Source organism: Budorcas taxicolor, chromosome 12 (genome assembly GCF_023091745.1).
Source record: "Budorcas taxicolor isolate Tak-1 chromosome 12, Takin1.1, whole genome shotgun sequence".
NCBI lineage: Eukaryota > Metazoa > Chordata > Mammalia > Artiodactyla > Bovidae > Budorcas > Budorcas taxicolor.
The window spans coordinates 12,579,912-12,600,166 of record NC_068921.1 but is presented as its reverse complement, the minus strand read 5'-3'; the positions used below and the strand labels follow the sequence as shown (position 1 = coordinate 12,600,166).

Here is a 20,255-nt window from a genome sequence, read left to right as displayed (position 1 = left end):
AAGCCCTTAAGAAAATTTTAAATCTCTTTCACTGGGAAGTTTCTGTCGGTTGTCTCTTTAGCAAATGGATGACACTGGTGGCCAGTCAGTATACTGATCCTAGTTTGAGACATTGGGGAAATTCCTGGTTGTCAACAGTCTGCTATATTATAGATGCAAACAAGAGTATTAAATAAACATTAAATTGAAATGAAAAACAGTGTGGGAATTTTGGTTTGGAGAGCTATACTAAGCTTTCTTAAGACAACAGAACATATAATTTTATGAAAATATACAGAGAATTTTCTTAATGTGCACACCTGCTGTTTATGACAGACTGATGTAAAATTGGCTTGCATAAGATATATATCATTGGTTGACTGGGGCCCTGACACATGTTCACAGGTTCTTAGACATAGAATATGCAAAATTCCCCATCAAAGAACAGAAAAGTGCCTTTAGCCAACCAAAAGGTATTTAGGTAATCATAAATTAAATTCCATCAAAACTGACATTAAAGCTAAGTGTTACATATTAAATGTGACATGCAAGAAACAGAAAAACAATTCAGGCAGCAACATCGTGCATTAAGATTTGCATTCAGTCATAGTGTTTGAGGGATTTAAACCATACTCTTTGACCACTGAGAGCTAGAGATCTGAAATGATACCAATTCAAAACACCACGTAACTGACATCTTAGTCTTCTAGCCAGTGATTTGACGGAAGAAGCCAATGCCTCTAACACTGAAACCCAGTAAGTTTCAGCCACATGTTTTTCTGTGGTTGTGCGATAAGAAAATCCCACCTGACCAGATTAAAGGGAAGGAAATATTCTACAGTTCCACCTTTTGGACAATGCAGTTGTCTCAGATTCCTCCTACCTTTTTACTAACACGAACGTATTTGAACATGTCAGGTTTGCGCAATAAGAAAATGGCTTCGTGGAATGTACTTCTTTTTGGCACAAAAATATTTTCTAATACCTCAAATCAAAAATTTCACCCACAGCAAAATATTAAGCCATAGAGGTGTCTTAGTGGTGCTTACTCATCTAGGCAGAAAACTACAAGAACAGCCAATGGCTCCCAAGGACTTTGTATTAAGTAGCAATGACTTTCCTTCCAAGGAATAGCACCAGTATGATTACACCTCAGGCTGGAGGGTGCTCCTTTCAAGCTCTTTAATTCCCTGGAGAATTCGCTTCACATGACCCACTTTCGGTATCCCCAGGTCCTAAAAAAAAAAAGGTAAAAAGAAAGAAAGAAGTTAACTGATATGAGAAAACTGATGGTTAAATATTTAGCGAGCTAATAAAATGTAGTTAGCATTCATCTTAGTTTAGATTCAATGATTTACAAAGAAAAGTCAGAAAGGTAAGTTTATAAAACCAAAATCCTGAAATTAAAAAATTATCAACCATTAAAAAAACCACATCTTACACACTCTTCAATGTAACATTCTCATAGGTTATACACAAGGTAGTCAAAATTACTTTCCCCTTTCTCTTCTTTGATTTAGGGAAACACAGGTCTTCTTGGAATCTGAGAGAAGTGACATGTGATACCAGGGTATCCGCAAAATCTACTCAAATAAATTTTGTAGTCTTAAAACAACTACACATTTCCTTGCTAAAATATTAAACTTACAAATCAGTCCTGCTCCTCAAGGAAGACTCCAGTACCTATGACCTACATGTGGAATGTAAATCCTTTTATACTTGCATTTAGAGTCTTTGATGTGAGTGAGATATTTAAATAATTTTTATGTTTTATAAGTGTAAAAAAAAAAAATCACATAGACATAGGTATATGTGAGTTGATGTTTTTCCTCAAAACACTTTTGACTCCTTTCCCTCAGAACTCTTCTTGTTTTTTAAAGACCCACCTTCCTGAAAAGAACCAAGAAGCCAAGATTTATTGGGTTGGCCAAAAAGTTCATTTGGGTTTTTCCTATAACATTGATGGAAACATCCATACGATGTTATGGGAAAATGCAAATGACCTTTCTGGCCAACCTAACAGTTTTCAGAAATGAATGGTGACTGCTGAGTGTGCAGCATAGAGCAGGCACTTGGCAAATGAATGCTTGTTGTGTGGATAAAGGAGATGCATTCAAGGCAGCCATAATATTTACTGTCTGAAAAACTAAAACAGATGGTGAAGATCTCTACTCCCAATAGCTTCTTTAAGCTTAATGGCCATAGTGTATTTGCCAGTATGTGAAGTCAACTGCTTCACAAATCACAGTGTGGAATATCTGAAAATAAGTAAAAAGATGACTTTCAAAGCAGTCTCAAAAGTAGGATTATAAGGTATCACAAGATTATTTGTCTGAGAAGACACACACACACACACACACACACACACACATTCTCTCAATCTCCCCCATACACTTCATGAACTCTCTGAATTCTCTAGCACCAATGCTACTGAGGATTCAGCATCGTTCTGGAAAATAATCTTTCCACAGTGAGTGCTCTTTTCAAGCCTGAGATAACTTCAGGGTAATGTTTTTACAATATTTAATTGATCCTGAAAAACATCTGCTCATGAGACACCAGGTCACCCAAAACTAGTCTTACGTCAACTCTCCAGCTCCTGAGTGTGTGCTAGAACAGCAGACTTAAAAACAAGGCCAAACCTTAAAGGAAGACAGACATGCAGATGCATTTGATTTGAGTGGAATAGTTAAGTATTCTTTATATTTTGTGATAATGTAGTTATCTGATTAAGAAAGACATTTAATATCAAATATTTTATATATAGTATGCCATACTATATTCTCAAGAATAAAAGCTTCATTGAGAGAAGCAGACTCTACTCATAATTCATGAGTCATGAGATGAGGTTTCCCCTAGAGTTACACTAACTTCTTGGCTATATTTTCTTTAGTTTGAGTTCAACACATTCATGTCTTCTAGGAATCAGGCTGTGATAAAGTTATGCCATGAGACCAAAATCCTGAAATTAAAAAATTACCAACCATTAAAAAAACCACATCTTACACACTCTTAAATGTGTAAGTGTCGACTTTTTCGTTCTTTGGAAGAAGAGCTTTAACTTTGCAGAGGCATTCTTTGTAGCTGCCGTTATCCTTTGGCCCACACATGAACAACTTTCCAAATGGAGAAAACAAAACACCAACCAAACAACCTCCCCCCAACCCCGTGTCTTTACCGCTTTATTTGGGGGGTGTGTCTGTGTGTGCTCAGTCGCTCACTCATGTCTGACTCTTGAGGCCTGCTGGACTGAAGCCCACCAGGCTCCTCTGTCCATGGGATCTTTTCAGAAAAGAATACTGAGCAGGTTGTCATTTCCTGTTCCAAGGGATCTTCCCAATCCAGGGGTTGAACCTGAGTCTCTCGTGTGTCGTGCACGGGCAGGCGATGCTTCACCACCGTGCCACCTGAGAAGCCCTACTTTCTTTGGTATCCCTCACTCCTTTCTACTGTCTTCCAGGAGAGAAAACACTGCAATCAGTTTGTCTGTTACAGCACATTAGAAATATCTTCCCTTTCCCACCTTTAGACTGCCACATTGCTATCCCCAGTTGTTTGGTGATAACGAAGTAACACCTGAGCCAAGATCTGAGCAACAACTAGCCAAGTGGCAGGTATGGAAGAAGCATACCTTCAGAGGGTACACCCCTGACGTGAGAGTTTCATATTTTTAAATAAATGAAGCACGGCCAGATTGGAAGAGTATATCCCCAAAGGGTCAGTGGCCCCACAGCAGATTAAATACATAGGCAGAACTTTGTGGGTGTCCCATAGATGCTGAGTCTTTATTGGAATTGAAATAGGAAGCCATCGAAAGGTTTTCAGCAGAAGAGTGATATATCTGATGTTATTAAAGCATCACTCTGGGCTTCCCTGGTGGCTTAGATGCTAAAGAATCTGCCTGCAGTGTGGCAGACCCGGGTTTAATCCCTGGGTTGGAAAGAGCCGATGGAGAAGGGAATGGCAACCCGCTCCAGTATTCTTGCCTGGAGAATTCCAGACAGAGGAGCCTGGTGGGCTACACTCCATGGGGTTACAAAGAGGCAGACAAGACTGAGCAACCAGCACACATCATTCTAGTTGCAATGATAATAGATGAGAGGGCAAGAGTATCAGTGGTTGCGCCAGTGAGGAAGCTACTGACCTTACACAGGCAAGAGGAAGGACTGTGGAAAGCAGAAAGATAACTAGATGGAGATTAAAATTAAACCACTTTGTGATGGTCTAATGAGGCAGGATAAGGAAGAGGAAGATGCTAAATGCGACCCTGGGTTTCTCTGGCTCAGGTCCCTGAGTTGCTAAGATAATAGACCGCAGGAGAAGGAGCAGAACAGGAGGAGGACAGGACTGCAAAAGTTTGGTTGTGGACACTTGGAATGATAGTCTGTGTCGTGGCCTACTGGCAAGCAGACTTGGTGATACGATCCTAGACTTTACAAACGACGTCAGGGCTAGAAGTAGAAACGTGTGAGCCAATGATATATCTATGGACAGTATCCAAAGTAATGGTAATGGATACAGTTACCTAGGAAATAGATAACCCTTCACCAACATTCAGAGACTTTCCTCTGAAAGGGCTGCTCCCTCTTAAAGCTCCAATGACAGAGAACAAGGTGAGCTCCTTTCTGGCTTGGTTTTGTTCCACTGAAGACTCTGTAAAATTATTACCCTTCCCATTGCCCTATACTGTGTTTTAGAACCAAAAGAGTTAAAACCGACTAGGTCAATACAAATTTCTGAAAGCAAAGTTTTAAGGGAAAGAATGTCATTTGCCTTAAAAATAAAAACAAAAAAGTCTCATGCTAAATAAAAGTTTTAGTAACATAATTCTTAATCATCTCCTTTGTACTCTTGTTGTTTTTTCCAGCTGGGTTCTATCAGTCTAACTTTAACTTTTATATGTGAGCTTTGTTTTTTTCTTCTGCAAATATTATCACTCATAGTGTGCAAGTGTATGTTTGTGTATGTTTATAATACATATATTATATATAGACAAAGTCTTTTCCTTGAATGTATGCTTGTTCATGGCAAGTGAAATGCAAGCTTCTAGAGGGCAGATGCTACCTAGAGAAGAGAACAATATAGTCACCAATATGTACATACGTATGTGTTCGTCGCTCAGTTGTGCCTGACTCTTTGCGACCCTATGGACTGTAGCCTGCCAGGCTCCTCTGTCTGTGGAATTCTTCAGGTAAAAATACTGGAGTGCATTGCCATTTCCTTCTCCAGGGGATCTTCCCAACCCAGGGATCGAACCTGGGTCTTCTGCTTTGCAGGCAGATTCTTTACCCTCTGAGCCACCAGGGAAGCCCATTCATCACTAGCTATTCAATAAATATTGCTGCCTGTTGAGGATATCAGAAGCTACACAAATATGTTACATGTAACGGTCTTCCTCATTTACTTTTTAGTGTATTCATTTGAAGTGCTGAAGTCAATTTTTACTCGAATACTATATATTCTATATATTTTGCTATGTTCCAGATTTGGGACTTTCAACTAAGGTAACTAGTTAATCTATTATTTTATTATTATTCTGGCTAAAAATGTCTAGGTATATGTCTTTAGGTATAATGTTTAGCTATGTGTGTGCGCGTGCATGCTAAACCACTTCAGTCCTGTCTGAATTTTTGTGACCTTATGGACTGTAACCCACCAGGCTCCTCTGTCCATGGGATTCTCCAGGCAAGAACACTGGAGTCAGTCGCCATGCCCTCCTCCAGGGGATCTTCTGACCCAGGGATCCAACCCAGGTCTCTTCCATCTCCTGCACTGGCAAGTGGGTTCTTTCCCACTAGCGCCACCCGGGAAGTGCCAATGTTTAGGTATAATATACTTTATATTACCCAGTTGGGTTTAAAAGTCTCTACTAAAATATTTATAGATAACGGCACAGCTGTTCATGAATTTATTAGGAATTTACTGTCTCATAATGTTATGCATTGTTAGAACCAGGTGATTAGGAAAGGAATCAATCCATCAAATGTTGACGGCTTTATCACTGGCTTAATGAATCAATCTTGGAATTTGTAAATGGCAGTATGGGGCAAGAAAATATAACATGACAGAATGCTACTTTTAACCCTGGAACAGAATATGCTATTTAGGCCATTTCTGTCGTTGAGTGTCCACTCAAAGAAGAAAACTGAATTGCTGCACACCACGAATTCATAATTTTTCTTCCCTGTCATAAAAGACAAATAAGTTTTGAGAAGCTCTCTGGCAAAAACAAGGCATAATTTTTACTTCATTCACTAAAAAGGAAAATACGTTTATTTTCGGGAAGAAGACAATCTCAATAATAAGCCATGGAAAGGAAATTTGAATTTGTCTAGTTATTCACGTGACCTCTGAAAGGTCAATTTAGAAACACAACCAAATCGTAGAATTCTAAGTAGCCACTGCTGCTAAGTCTCTCATCTAGTTTCCTATATTAGAAAGGCTTTGTTCTTGGTATTTTGAATGAATTTTTAGTTATTTGAACTTTTTAGTAGATATTTTCAATCATTTTAAGCAACAAATATCACCTTTCATGTTGATCCAAGAAAATGAACTGATGGAAACGTGATCCATTTGGAGATATTAGCACAGCCATGCCAATGGACACAGAGAAAAATTACTAAGTTCATGCTAAGCTTTAGCTGTAACTGTCAGACAATGATTCTGACAGAAAAATATTACTGACTTTCTCTTTTCAAAAGCATATAATGAACTCGGGCCACAGAACAATGCATATTATATAGATTACATACGCATACCATGAGCCAAGCTGCAAGCACAGAACTGAAGGGCGCAGGAGAAAGGAGTCTGTTTTGCAAGAAAAAAAATTTAAGAAGAGAAGAGTAGCACAAAGGAAATACCTTAAGATCTCGCCTTTCCAGATGCAAAAGTTCAGCCCCTCTGATGTCATGACGGATGAAGATTTCTCTGTACTCTCCCAAATTGAGCAGATCCAGCCAAGCAGCAACTTCCTCTGTGCCCCACTTCTGAACTACCAAAGTTAAGAGCAAAACCCCCTTAATTTCTACATGCTCAATGCATTACAAAGCACAGGTTGGCCAAAGAAGAAGCAAAACAGCAGCAGTGCTAGCCAAGGGAAAGGTTCAAGGTACTGTCTCAACAAAACTACAACTCCGCTTTTTCCCATGCAAGTTTCAGACTGTCAATCAACATGAGGTCCTGACTCTACAAAGACATTCACTGCTGTGCACTTGCGCCTTTCGCTTTAGCTCAATTTCCTCCTTAAAGCCATGCAAACCACACGACGTGTATAGAAATGTGTTCCTCGTAATCGGGATCAGCAGTACAAGGTCTAAATAAACTCTGATGATTTCCTTAAGATCATATACGAAACTTATTATAGTTGAGCTACCAATGCTAATAAAAAGTTCAAATCTGACACAGGATATAATTTGACACAAACTTCTGCTTCAGGCCTTGCCAGCTTCAAGACCTTTATTGGTTCTCAGCTGCCTTTGTTGGTTCTGTTCTATTGATGATTCCCATTACAGACAATCACGCAATGCTTGTGTGCTAATAATTATGCAAGGCTTGCGTGCATGCTAATCGCTTCAGTCGTGTCCGACTCTTTGCGATCCCATGGACTGTAGCCCGCCAGGGTCCTCTGTCCATGGATTCTCCAGGCAAAAATACTAGAGTGGGTTGCTGTGCTCTCCTCTAGATCTTCCTGACCCAGGGATCGAACCCATGTCTCATGTCTCCTTCATTGGCAGGTGGGTTCTTAACCACCAGCACCACCTGGGAAGTACAATTATACAATAAGTGTCTTGTTAAATCAACTTAACATTGTCTAAAAACTGTCAACACTGCTTTCCAAGGTTAATTGGGTTATTTCACTGTATGTATTCTCTTTCATACATTTTTTAGCTTAAAAAATGTTGATTAGCTTAATAAAAAGTCTCCTTGTTTGCCACATTTGGTTTTAAAATGCTCTTCAACAGCTGCTTTGTGCATTATCAAAACTAAGGTTATATATCACTTTTTAATATGAGATGGCTAACTCAGAAGAGTTGTAAAATTATTCGATAAATTAAGACATCTACCATCATATACATAGAACCTGAAGGTCTTCAGCAGTATTACAGCACTAAATTTAATCTCTAGGGAGAGGTGAAAGGGGAATTTGAAAGAATATCCAAGAAAGAGTTTAATCTTTGCTTGAGAATGCAAGTATCACAGTGAACTGTTATTGATGAGCTGAAACGGTGTTCCAAGTCTTTAAAAGAGGGGGAACAGAATATATGACTTGAGGTGGAAAATGCACCTGGCAAGTTAAAGGATTAAACGAAAGTTTCTACGTTCCATTTGTCAAAATGAGGTAGATTGTGCGTGCTAAAGAAGGAGAACAAACTGTAAGCGCTGAACTGCTGTTGAGCAAGATGAAGAACCATCAGAGGCGCTGACATTTACACAGTGAAGCGGAAGCAAATCAGCAAACTACTTCGTAGTCTTGTGTGCTTCATGACTACAGACTCCTGCTCACAGTGGGACTTATTTTAGGTGTGCTATGATTTTTTTGTATGGTGGTAAAATGAACATAAAATGAAATTCACTATTTAAACCATTTTACAGTGTATGATTCAACAGCATAAATGCTACTTATAAGTACATCCATAAAAGCTATTTATGAGTATATCCATAATGTGGTACAATGATTATCACTCTCTAATCTCAGCTCATTCTCATCCCCTTAACGATATCACGTTAATCCGTTACTTTTTCCAAAACATTATACTTTCCCTTTCCGTGTGGATCACCTACCAGGCTGTGAACTTGTCTTCTGCTTCTGAACCTTCTCCTTTTTGAATTTGGGCACAATACGAAATACCGTGCTTTTGCTATTTCTCTTGGTGCAATCCATGGGGGGCTCCTGTTTGAGTCGATCAAGGAAAGAATTTTCTCAGGATGTTAAGAGAAGAAAAACCCACTCTGACAGCAGAGATAACATAGGAAGAGTTATACACACAGAACATTGTTGGAGTGATAACTCCCTCCCCAAAAGTTCATGGTGTTGCATACTCCTGAAAATGTACTGACTCCTGCAAGATGATGTGTTCACATAAATGCTTTTTCTCATTTGCTCAAGAAAAGTGCATTCGAAAGGAGAACAGTAGTCTCCCCGACCAGGACAGTAGTGTGGTTCTCCTTTTCGTGGTTTCTGTTACCTGCCGTCAACCTCAATTCTGAAAATACTACATGAAAATTCCAGAAATAAACAATCCATACACGTTTTAAGTTGTACACTGCTCTGAGCAGCATGATGAAGTCTTGAGCCATCCTCATCTATCCCATCTGTTAGTCCCTTCATAACCCATCTGAGTTATCTGACCAGGTGTTGTGGTATCACCGTGCTTGTGTTCAAGTCACCTTATTTGACTTAATAATGGTGCCAAAGAACAAAAGTAGTGATGCCAGCAATTCACATATGCTAAAGAGAAGCTGCAAAGTGCTTCCTTTAAGGAAAAGACGAGAGTTCTTAATAAGGGAAAGAAAAAAAAAATCGTATGCTGAGCTAGCTAAGATCTGCGGTAAGAATGAATCTTCTGTCTGTGAAACTGTGAAGGGAGAAAAAATTCATGCTAGTTTTGCTGGCACATCTCAGACTGCAAAGGTTACGGCCACAGTGCATGAGGCACGCTCAGCCAATATGGAAGGGGCATGACACCTGCACAGGAAGGTATTTTGAGAGACGGACCACATTCATGTAACTTTTGTTACAGTGCATTGTTATAATCGTTCTATTTTATTATTGTTGTTGTTGATGTCGTAACTGTGCCTAATTTATAAATTCAACTTTATCCTAGGTATGTGTGTGTAAGGAAGAACATAGTACATGTAGGGTTTGGTACTGAGGTTCCAGGGGTCCCGTGGGAGTCTTAGAATGTATTTCCTGCAGATAGGGGAGGATGGCTATATTTAAAATGTATTTTCTCCTGAACATTTCTTTTTCAAAAGGTGCGTTCAAATTCTATCGTCACAAAGCATACACATTTATAAACAGGTTGAATTTTACATACCTCATCCTCATTCGGGTGTAAGATATAATAAAGCCACGGAATCTCTGTTAACTTCTGCAGCTCCACTTCCACGGAATGTAAGGCATTGGATACGCGCTCTTCATGTGGAGATTCCAATTGCTATTTAACAGCAGATTAAAAACCGAGATAAAACAAGCCTCAGAGACCAACCTCAAACCCTCAAACAGAATAAACTATTTCACTGACATTGAACATCCTCACCTCTTGTGAGGCGAGACACAGTGTTGTTGGTTTTAACACACAAAAATAGAGAAAAAAGAACAAATTATTTTATACTGACTTCATGTAAGCAAATTTGCATAGATTTATCCTCACTTCCCAAAGGTGATACAAGTAAGTAGTGTGACTTTAATAATTTCACAGAAAAAATTATTGCTATTGGTGGTTTTTTCCTATGCAAATCCCTTCTTCCTTCTTATCCTTGCATCCCATCTGCCTTGCTGTAGTAAATAATCTCATCATTTTAACATATTTGTGGCAAAAATCATTTTGATTTACACAGGCTACAGTGTAAACAAATAATGATATTTCAAATTGGTCAAAAACATGTCACATAATAAGAATCGCCTGCCACAATAATCTTCTGGGTAACTAAAATAATAACTTTAGGAGAAAAAAAGCCTACGGATCTCAGAAAAATTGGTGATAAAAAGCTGTTGTACAAATCAGGAAAAGCTAAATGGCTTGTAAACTGGAAGAAGCTTTGGAAACTTTAAAGAGAATTTAACTGGTCACCTCTTGCTCATTCATTTAAAGCACTTATCATCACTATTTTTAAAAATTTTTTGGCTACACGGGGCAGCATGGGGAACAGTTCCTTGACCAGGGATCAAACCCCTGCCCCCTGCATTAGGAGCTTGGAGTCTTAACCACTGGACCACCAGGGAAGTCCGTAAAGCAGTTATTAAAAGTCACAAATTCAATAAATAAATAAAGGTGAAATCAACACTGCTACAAGCAGAATTGGGAGGCGCTGAATTCCAGCCTTGGCTTTGTTACTAACTATGCCACCAAGGGATGATGAATTGATTTGAGGAGTCTCAGGTTCCTTCTCGGGCTTCCCTCATAGCTCAGTTGATAAAGAATCTGCCTGCAATGCAGGAGACCCTGGTTCAATTCCTAGCTCGGGAAAATCCGCTGGAGAAGGGACAGACTACCCACTCCAGTATTCTTGGGCTTAGAACATGACTACAGAATTTCGAGGATCTCTTCTAGCAAATCAAACTTTGATAAATGATGTCAAAATTGTACAGTACCTATATATAGGTTCATGGAGATTGAATTTATTTATTTTGGTCACACTGCAAGGCATACAAGATCTTAGTTCCCCAAATAGGGATGGAACCCACACCCGCTGCAGGGGAAGCGTAGTCTTAACCACTGGAACACCAGTGAAGTTCTGGTTGACAAGATTTTAAACTGAAAGTTCAGAGAGAATATTATTATTATTTATTATCGACATTATTTTTCCCCCTCTGTTATTCAAATGCTCTCAAATCCCCTCTGTTATTCAAATTCTAGTATTTCTAGAAGCTAATACAAATACAGAAATTCTCCACCATATCATATAAAAGTTATCACTTTTATTTTAGTCTAAGTATATATGTCTTATAAAACTGATAAAATAGTTATTGTATGTGCTATGTGCTAATAAGTTGCTTCAGTTGTGTCCTACTCTTTGTGACCCTGTGGACTGCAGCCCGCTAGGCTCCTCTGTCAATGGGATTCTCCAGGCAAGAATACTGGAGTGGGTTGCCATGCCCTCCTCCAAGGGATCTTCCTGACCCAGCGATTGAACCTATTTCCCTTATGTCTCCTGCATTGGCTATATTCATTCTATAAGCAAACTAAAGAGTATAACTTAGCTGCTCTCAAATATGATTGATTTTTTATTTTGATATCAATATTGCCAAACATTTAAAAATCATCCACTGGTAAAGGGGAATTCCCTGATGGTCCAGTGGAGAGGACGTATCCTTTCATTGCTGTGGACCAAGGTTTGATCCATAGTCAGCGAACTAAGATTTCACAAGTGGTGCAGTACAGTCAAAAAATAAAAATTTCACTGGTGTACATTTTCAAACCAAACATCCATATTTGACTATGACAGAAGAATTAAAAGTGCAGAAGAATCCTTCTATATTAACAAAATATAATTGATTAATATTAACCAAGTAACACTCAGTGGGTACTTTCAGTACAGAGAGCTAAAATATAAAGTAAGTTATGCTTCTAGTTCTTCTCAATCAGCAATTATCTTAAATATATTTCAAATAACACACACAAAAAACATGCCCTTCATCCAGTAATTGGTACTGAGGTCATGACTTGCTGGATTTCCTATAGGACTAATTTTAGAAGAGCAGCAAGAAGATTTTGGTTAAAAATAGAAGTGTCAAGAATAACCAAGATGATTTTCCTATTGGTTTTATCAAAAGATATATCCAACATTTCTTCCTAAAAGTTTCTATTCACGATCATAGCAGAGGCAGCCACCTCTTGCCCCAAGGAAGTTGCTTTTGAGTTTCCCTTGGAAATGGGTAAAACCAATTGATTCATGCAGCCTTTAAGATTCTCTTCTCAGAACAAAGGATGCTTCAGTGGCAATATTCTTCTGGACAGCAGCCAAACAGAAATTCCAACCAATCACCTCCAATCACCTCTCTCATTCTTTCACTATGCCAGATACTATGATTTTTATTCTCACTTTTATTTAGATGTATAAATTTTCCCCAGTAAGAGATAAAATTATAGTAAACAGAAATGTTTTAAGATTATCACCTCATCTATCAATTAATGAAAATTGTTACAAAGAATTAAAAAATAGCTAATATATTAGGCTTTCTACATTTACAACAGCATGTGTGAATAACCTAAAATTGAACACTAGGTGGCGAAAAGACCCAATGCTAGAACATTTCCAGGATGAGGGAGGAAAAGCTAACAAGGGAAGGATTCTGGGCAAACCAGACAGAAACATTTACAGAATCCTAGCACTTGTGCTTGAGGTCCAAGGATTGTGGTCTGATTCACACTTGGCCTCAACTCGATTTCCAGCACCAATCTTGAGTTAATCCAGGGATAGGTCTAGTTCCTGAAATTTAGTTCTGGACACACTGAGTCTAGAAAGCATCATCTAAGCCCATCTAGAAAACAGTAACAATCATATTTCAAAGCTTAATTTCAGAGACACAGCTCAAGACTTCCTCTACTTTTCTGCATTCACGGGTGAACAAGTCCTTGAAGGAGGTCTTACTCTCTGTAAAGCCCAAGATTCTCAAAGCTGGCAGGGGAGAGCAGGATTATATAAAGACATGATGACAGGGCAGCTCTGCTCCTGCTGTGGTTTAGCTGCAAGGTGGTCTCTGACTCTGTGACCCCACGGGCTGTAACCCACCAGGCTCCTCTGTCCGCGGGATTCTCCAGGCAAGAATACTGGAGTGGGTTGCCATTTCCTTCTCCAGGGGATGTTTCCCACCCAGGGATCAAACCCGGTCTCCTGCATTGCAGGCAGGTTCTTTCCTGACTGAGCTACGAGGGACCCTCTACTCCTGTTAGCCTGAAGCGTACTCCCAGGTACAGTCATATAGTTTCTTGAAAGCAAAAGCGAGGTAAAAAGGAAGCTCTAGAGATGGGGGCCAGAGCCTGCCTGTGCATTAGAATCTGATGAATGCATGCTCCCCAATGAAGGCAAGAACCATACATTTATCATCATTCTGATATTATCCATCATTTCTTTTCCTTACCAAAGGAACCCTGCCCACTAGCAATGATTCTGTTTCATTATATAGGGCCTTCACATTGATGGCTATTTCAGTGGCAGTATCTCTTGTAAGACTCTAGGAAAAAAAAAGAGAGACATCAAAAACAAGTAGTTCTGTATTAAACTGGGATTCAATCATCAGAGAGTACATTTTATCTTTCTGATTTAAATTCACATTGCAAATATTTTTTAAAATCTGCCAAAACACTCTTGTAACTGCAAAATTTCACACTCACATTTGTTAGCAGGATTACCTCTTCTACGTCTTACAGCACAGAACCAAAAGAATACGCTGACTGTAGTAAACACACAGAACCACATCTCGGGCACACAAGCATGTATATGCTGGTGACAAAAGACACATATTCCCACAAAAATTAAGTCAAAGAAAATCACGTCTTAAAAGGGGCATTATCTGATCACATTAGTTCTATCCACTGAATTTCACTCTCATTAGTTCCAACCAACCAGACTGAGTTTTAGACTTTCATCTTAAGGATGAACACTTCTTTTTACCCCAGGTAACTTCAACTAAATAACTGAAAGGATAAAAACAATGCCATGTATCACTTGGCAAGTGAATATAACTTCAAGAGTCAGATTCTATTCACCTGTTGTAACTTCTACATTAGAAAACTCTGACATGTGGAGAGAATAGATATTTGTATGTTTGCAATGTGTGTTTTAGATAATAGAATTGGGTATTTAAATTAGCATATTTGTGAATTTAATAGCATTAAGATTTACCTTCAAATGAAAAATCTCAAAATTTAAAAAAAAAAAAAAGAAAACTGACCAAATTTACTGATGCAGTAAAACGAAATGAAGAATTATTTCAGTGGACAACTTCAACATCGAGTGATCAGTTCTAGTTAAACGCATGATACCTAGGTGTGCCCTGTGTGAAGGTGCAGGGGAGAAGGTAAAAAAGAGGAATGGCAGGTACTTAAAAGGACAAGGAGTACAAGGAAGATGGTAAGGTGCCAAGCGAGTCAAAGTGAAACAGAAAAAAGGTGAAGTGAACTTAAGAGCAGGAGTGGGAAAACGGTGGCAGGAAAGGAAAATCAAGAAAGCTTTGGTCATAAGTGAAGGGTAAGCTTTCGGTAGAGACTCATATACTGTTTTCTTTCAAAGCATGTGGCATGTTTAAAGTATCAAGCTGTGTACGTAACACCAAAAAATGTGCGGAATGGGCATTTACCATTAGCTCCTCACCTCTGGGAAGCGTGGGTTGGCTTTGTTCAGGGCGTGGGAGCAGGCGTTCACCGCGTGGGCCAGCTCCTGCTCCAAGAGACAGTGGATGGTGGCTGCATCGCAGATCCTGGAGGCAGAAACAAGACCCATGAACACACCACTCTTCCGAGCGCTACTTGAGTTTTCTGAAGTGTAGAAATGGTGGAATGAAACAAGGGGGAAAAAAAAAGCATGAAAGGAAAAAAGTTTTTAATAACTGCTCAATTATGAATGGCACAGGGTAGATTTACGAAATTCTAACCCTACTGCAACGAAAAATGCGTGTATGTGTTAGGTGCTCAGTCATGTCTGACTCTTTGTGACCCCTTGGACTGAGGCCACCAGGCTCCTCTGTCCATGGGATTTCCCAGGCAAGAATACTGGAGTGGGGTGCCATGCCCTCCTCCAGGGGATCCCGGATTCGACGCAGGGATCGAACCCGGGTAGCCCACATTGCAGGCAGATTCTTTACCATCCGAGCCACCAGGAAACAAAAAATACCAACCCCGGAATCTTTTATATAAAAAGTTAGGCCTATGGACTCTCCGGGTGGTTAAGAATCTGCCTGCCAATGCAGATCAAACACAGGTTTGATCCCCGGTCTGGGAAGATTCCTCATGCCTTGGGGCAATCAATCAAGCCCGAGTGCCACAATGACTGAAGCCCACGCACCCTAGAGCCCGGGCTCCAGGAGAGAAGCCGCCGCAACCAGACGCCTGCACGCTGCAACAAAGAGGAGCCCCTGCTCACTGCAACCAGAGAGTCCGTGGGCAGCAACGAGCACTCAGTGCAGCCAAAAATAAATTAATTAAATTGAAAAAATGTTAGGCCTAGCATCAGAGATATGCATACTGAGGTGCTACTTGGAAGCACAACGTATAGTGACACTTCATTTTGCATTATCGCTGGAAAGTTGAGAGGGGCCGAAATGTAGAGTGTAGACACATCTTATATTCACTGAAACTTTGACTAGGCACAGTTACAACAGATTCAGTCAGTTCACTCCAGTTGCTCAGTCGTGTCTGACTCTTTGGGACCCCATGAACCACAGCACACCAGGCCTCCCTGTCCATCACCAACTCCCAGAGTTTACCCAAACTCATGTCCATCGAGTCAGTGATGCCATCCAGCCATCTCATCCTCTGTCATCCCCTTCTCTTCCCACCTTCAATCTTTCCCAGCATCAGAGTCTTTTCAAATGAGTCAGCTCTTTGTTATTAGGAGGCCAAAGTACTGGAGTAGGGGAAAATATTGCCACATATATCATCATGCCAAGTGCTTTATATGCACTGTCTAATTTAATGTTCACAACCTAACAGGTAGTTGTGGTTTTTCTCCACTTCGTAGATGATGACATAGGAGGCTCAGAGAGCGTTAGTATGTACACAAAGCTAATCAGTGATAGAGTCTGGATTTTGGTCTATGTCTATCCAACGCCAAAGCCTGTTGTGCCACAGTCCTTTGGAATCTAGACCTTCAAGAACAGTCCTAGAAAGACAGGATTTAGAAAGGCAGGGCAATAAGGTCAAAGAGAAAAGGGAGAAGTTCTACTGACTGCTAGAAAATGAGAAGGGTGTGCAATAAGCAAGAAGGTACATCTATTCTAATCCTTTTGCTTCTGACATCTTCAAGCAGAATGATCTTCAATCCAGAAAGGGAAGAACAAAGGAAGAGACAGAAGTCCTCCATGGCTGAATCACGAGCAAAGGAGAATTTAATTCTTAAGGATCATATGATTGATAGCCAAGACACAAAGGAACTTGCAAACATCACCTAAGCATCCTTATCAACAACCTTGAAATCATGAGGAAGAGGAAGAGGAAGAGCAGAGATGAGTAAATGTTATTCTAATTTTCAAGGCAAAAGGAAGTACTCAACCTCAAGGGAACATTTCCAACTGCTAACTGAATTTCCTACTAGGTGTGGGCTTCCCTGGTGGCTCAGATGGTAAAGAATCTGCTGCAATGCAGGAGACCTGGGTTTGATCCCTGAGTCAGGAAGATCCCCTGGAGAAGGGAATGGCCACCCACTCCAGTATTTTTACCTGGAGAATTCCAAGGACAGAGGAGCGGGAGAGGCTGCAGTCCACAGGGTCACAGAGAGCTGGACCCAACTATGAGAGCAACTTTCACGTTTCTGCTTTTTCAAATGAATACGCATTCTGAAAATCGATGAACGCGCCTGATTTACTGGCTGATGGGGAATCACGTCCCCCTCTTTTTTTTTTTTTGGATAAGGATATTTGGTTGGTTGACAGGATGATAATATAGGAAGAACATTTTGATTTCAAGGGAGCATGCTTTAGTTTCAAGAAAACTAAGGAATCTCCATACTGCTTTCCATAATGTGTTAATTAGCTGGATTGTATTATTTTAGAATGTATATGTATTTTAGAATGTATCAAATCATCACACTGCATACCTTAAATATACAGTATAGAATTTTTATTTGTCCACTGTACCTCACTAAAGCCAGGAAAAAATTTTAAAAAAATTCTGTAAATTGAAGTCGACAGAAGATGTTCACGGTATCTAAGATGTATTTACCTTAAAACTACTGTGTCTGTGGATAAGAAGCTGAGATGCACAATAATGTAGTTACGTGGATTTAGTTGGCTAAATATTAATCTTCCCTTATCTTTTTCCTAAGCTGCTCAGTATCTTACAGTTATCATCCTTTTTTTCTAAAATTTTAAATACTGGTCTCCAGCAGTAGGGAGTGTGTATCTTTTTTCGTATCTCTAACATCTAGCATACTCTGGGCATCTAACACATACTTAAAGAGCAAAATAAGGAATGAGTGAGAGAGAGCAGACGGAGAGGGTGGGGAGGGGAAAGGAAGCAAGTTAGCTCCTCGGACTCCTAAGCTTTGCTTTCCTTTTTTGTTTCAGCATTTTGATGAGTGACAAGGTAAAGGTGTGGGAAGACTATAATAGCCATCATGCGCAAAACACCGAATATGCCGGACCTGCTGTGCCAAGGGCGCTTCCCATGGCGGGTCTCACTTAACCTTCACAGTGACCTGGTCAGGCAGCTCTTACCCACATTGGGTAGATGTGATTTGGGTGAGGAGGTGAGAAGACGCATGCCTGTGGTCCCGCCTCATCTTTGAAGCTTAATCCTGGTCATAGTGATTTTTATCTGTTTTATGTTCACCGAGCTTTTTCTTTTTTTTAATCTTCTCTTTCTGTCTCCTAAAAATAATTTCTGTGGTCTGGCGAAGTCCATGATGTATCTACTGGAAACAGATTTTTGGACTGTTCCCACCCATCCCCACCCCCTAACTCTTCTTGGGAGCAGGGTTAATATTTCCTTCGACATCCTATAAACATTTAATAATTACAAAGCACCATATAAGTGAGTAATGTAGTATAAAGAGGGCTTCCTGGGTGGCTCAGGGGTAACAAATCCGCCTGCCAATGCAGGAGACACAAGAGACCTGGGTTCAATCCCTGGGTGGGACAGATCCCCTGGAGGAGGGCACAGCAACCCACTCCAGTATTCCTGCCTGGAGAATTTCATGGACAGAGAACCTTGGTGGGCTACAGTCTGTGGGGGTCACAACGAGTCAGACATGACTGGGCTGCTGGGCACAGACGCACAGTGAAGACTGTATGTAAAGCGGGGAAATAATAACAAAAGGGTTATACATATGTAATATATATACATAGTACATACAGATATGTTTCATATGTGATAAGTTGCTGCAGTCGTGTCCGACTCTTGCAACCCCATGCACTGTAGCCTGCCAGGCCCCTCTGTCCACGGGTTCTCCAGGCAAGAATACTGGAGTGGGTTGCCATTCCTTTCTCAGCGGATCTTCCCGACCCAGGAACTGAACCCACATCTTTTACATCTCCTGCCTTGGCAGGCGGGTTCTTTACCACTAGCGCCACCTATAAAATAGGGCTTTCCAGGTGGCTCAGTGGTCAAGAATCCAGCTGCTATGCCGGAGATGCAGGAGACACAGGATCGATCCCTGCGTGGGGCAGATCCCCTGGAGAAGAAAAGGGCAACCCACGGCAGTATTCGTGCTGGAAGAACCCCAGGGCCTGAGGAGCCTGGAGGGCTACAGTCCACGGGGTGGCGAAGAGTCGGATAGGATGGACGCGACTGAGCACATATAGAACATAAAATATACACAGGAACAAGAGTGCACATCGGGCCAGCTCTCCCTTGCGTTTCAGGAAGTCTGAGACCTGGCCTGTCCTGGTGTCGGAGTGGACTGATGAAGGAAACCAGGGATTTCGGAGGCACAAGTGAAGTGAAAGTCGCTCAGCCGTGTCTGACTCTTTGCGATCTCATGGACTGTAGCCTTGTAGCCCATCAGGCTCCTCCATCCATGGGATTTTCCAGGTAAGAGTGCTGGAGTGGATTGCCACTGCCTCCTCCAGGGAATCTTCCCGACCCAGTGATCGAACCCGGGTCTCCCGCACTGCAGGCAGACGCTTTACCGTCTGAGCCACCAGGGAAGTTTCTGAGGCACAAGGGAGGTAGCAAATGGAGAACAGAGGCGTCCCTTCCAGAGACGTGGAACCCCCGCAGAGACGGATTCAAACTACGGAAAGCAGAACGGGCCACGCTCGGCGTTCTCGCAGCCGCAAGGCTCGCGGGGCCCGGGTACCTGGTGATGAGCTCCTCGGCCGCCTGCGAGCACAGCTGCATCTGAGACACTTCCTCCGTGGCCAGGTCCGCCGCGTGCTGGATGTACAAGTGCGTTCGGAGAACTGGCTTACCAGAATCGCACTTCTGCTTATCTTCCCAAGACTTCAGGGTGCTTTCAAAGGCCTGTTTAAAATCAGTAAGGCAATGAACTGTGCGCTTAGAGCTAAACACAAATAAATGTGTGTTTAGATAGTACACGAATGGGTTTAAAACTACTATTACTTTTTTCCTAATCCTAACACTTCATGAAATATATTGCAAGGACGAAGAAGATATCTTAAAGTTTTCTCATATATTACAGCAAATAAAAAGTAATGTAACTGATGATCATTATATCAGAAAGTTTTTTAAAAGCTTCAACTTATGCGTCAATATTTACTACTATATGAATAACAAACAGGATGGAGTTGTAGTCTTATTTGTTATGGGTGTGACCTTAATTAAGAGTACATATTCTGGTAAGGTAAAACTGTAAAGACAGAAAAAGATGGGGGTGCCAGGGTTGGAAAAAGGGAGGGAGGGACGTGAGGAGGAGGACAGGAATATTTAGGGCAGTGA

General features: G+C 40.8%; 1 protein-coding gene across 1 annotated transcript in view; it reads right to left on the bottom strand.

Moving 5' to 3' along the window:
• Positions 1-1,124: 1,124 nt before the first annotated feature.
• DGKH (diacylglycerol kinase eta) overlaps positions 1,125-20,255 on the bottom strand; it is a 200,385-nt gene continuing 181,254 nt past the window's right edge. The window contains exons 25-31 of the mRNA XM_052650123.1: positions 19,657-19,820; positions 15,016-15,121; positions 13,784-13,876; positions 10,017-10,136; positions 8,761-8,869; positions 6,840-6,970; positions 1,125-1,214 (exon numbers count right to left, since the gene is read on the bottom strand). Of these exons, the coding sequence (XP_052506083.1) occupies positions 1,125-1,214; positions 6,840-6,970; positions 8,761-8,869; positions 10,017-10,136; positions 13,784-13,876; positions 15,016-15,121; positions 19,657-19,820 (813 nt within the window). The remainder of the gene's footprint in view (positions 1,215-6,839; positions 6,971-8,760; positions 8,870-10,016; positions 10,137-13,783; positions 13,877-15,015; positions 15,122-19,656; positions 19,821-20,255) is intronic.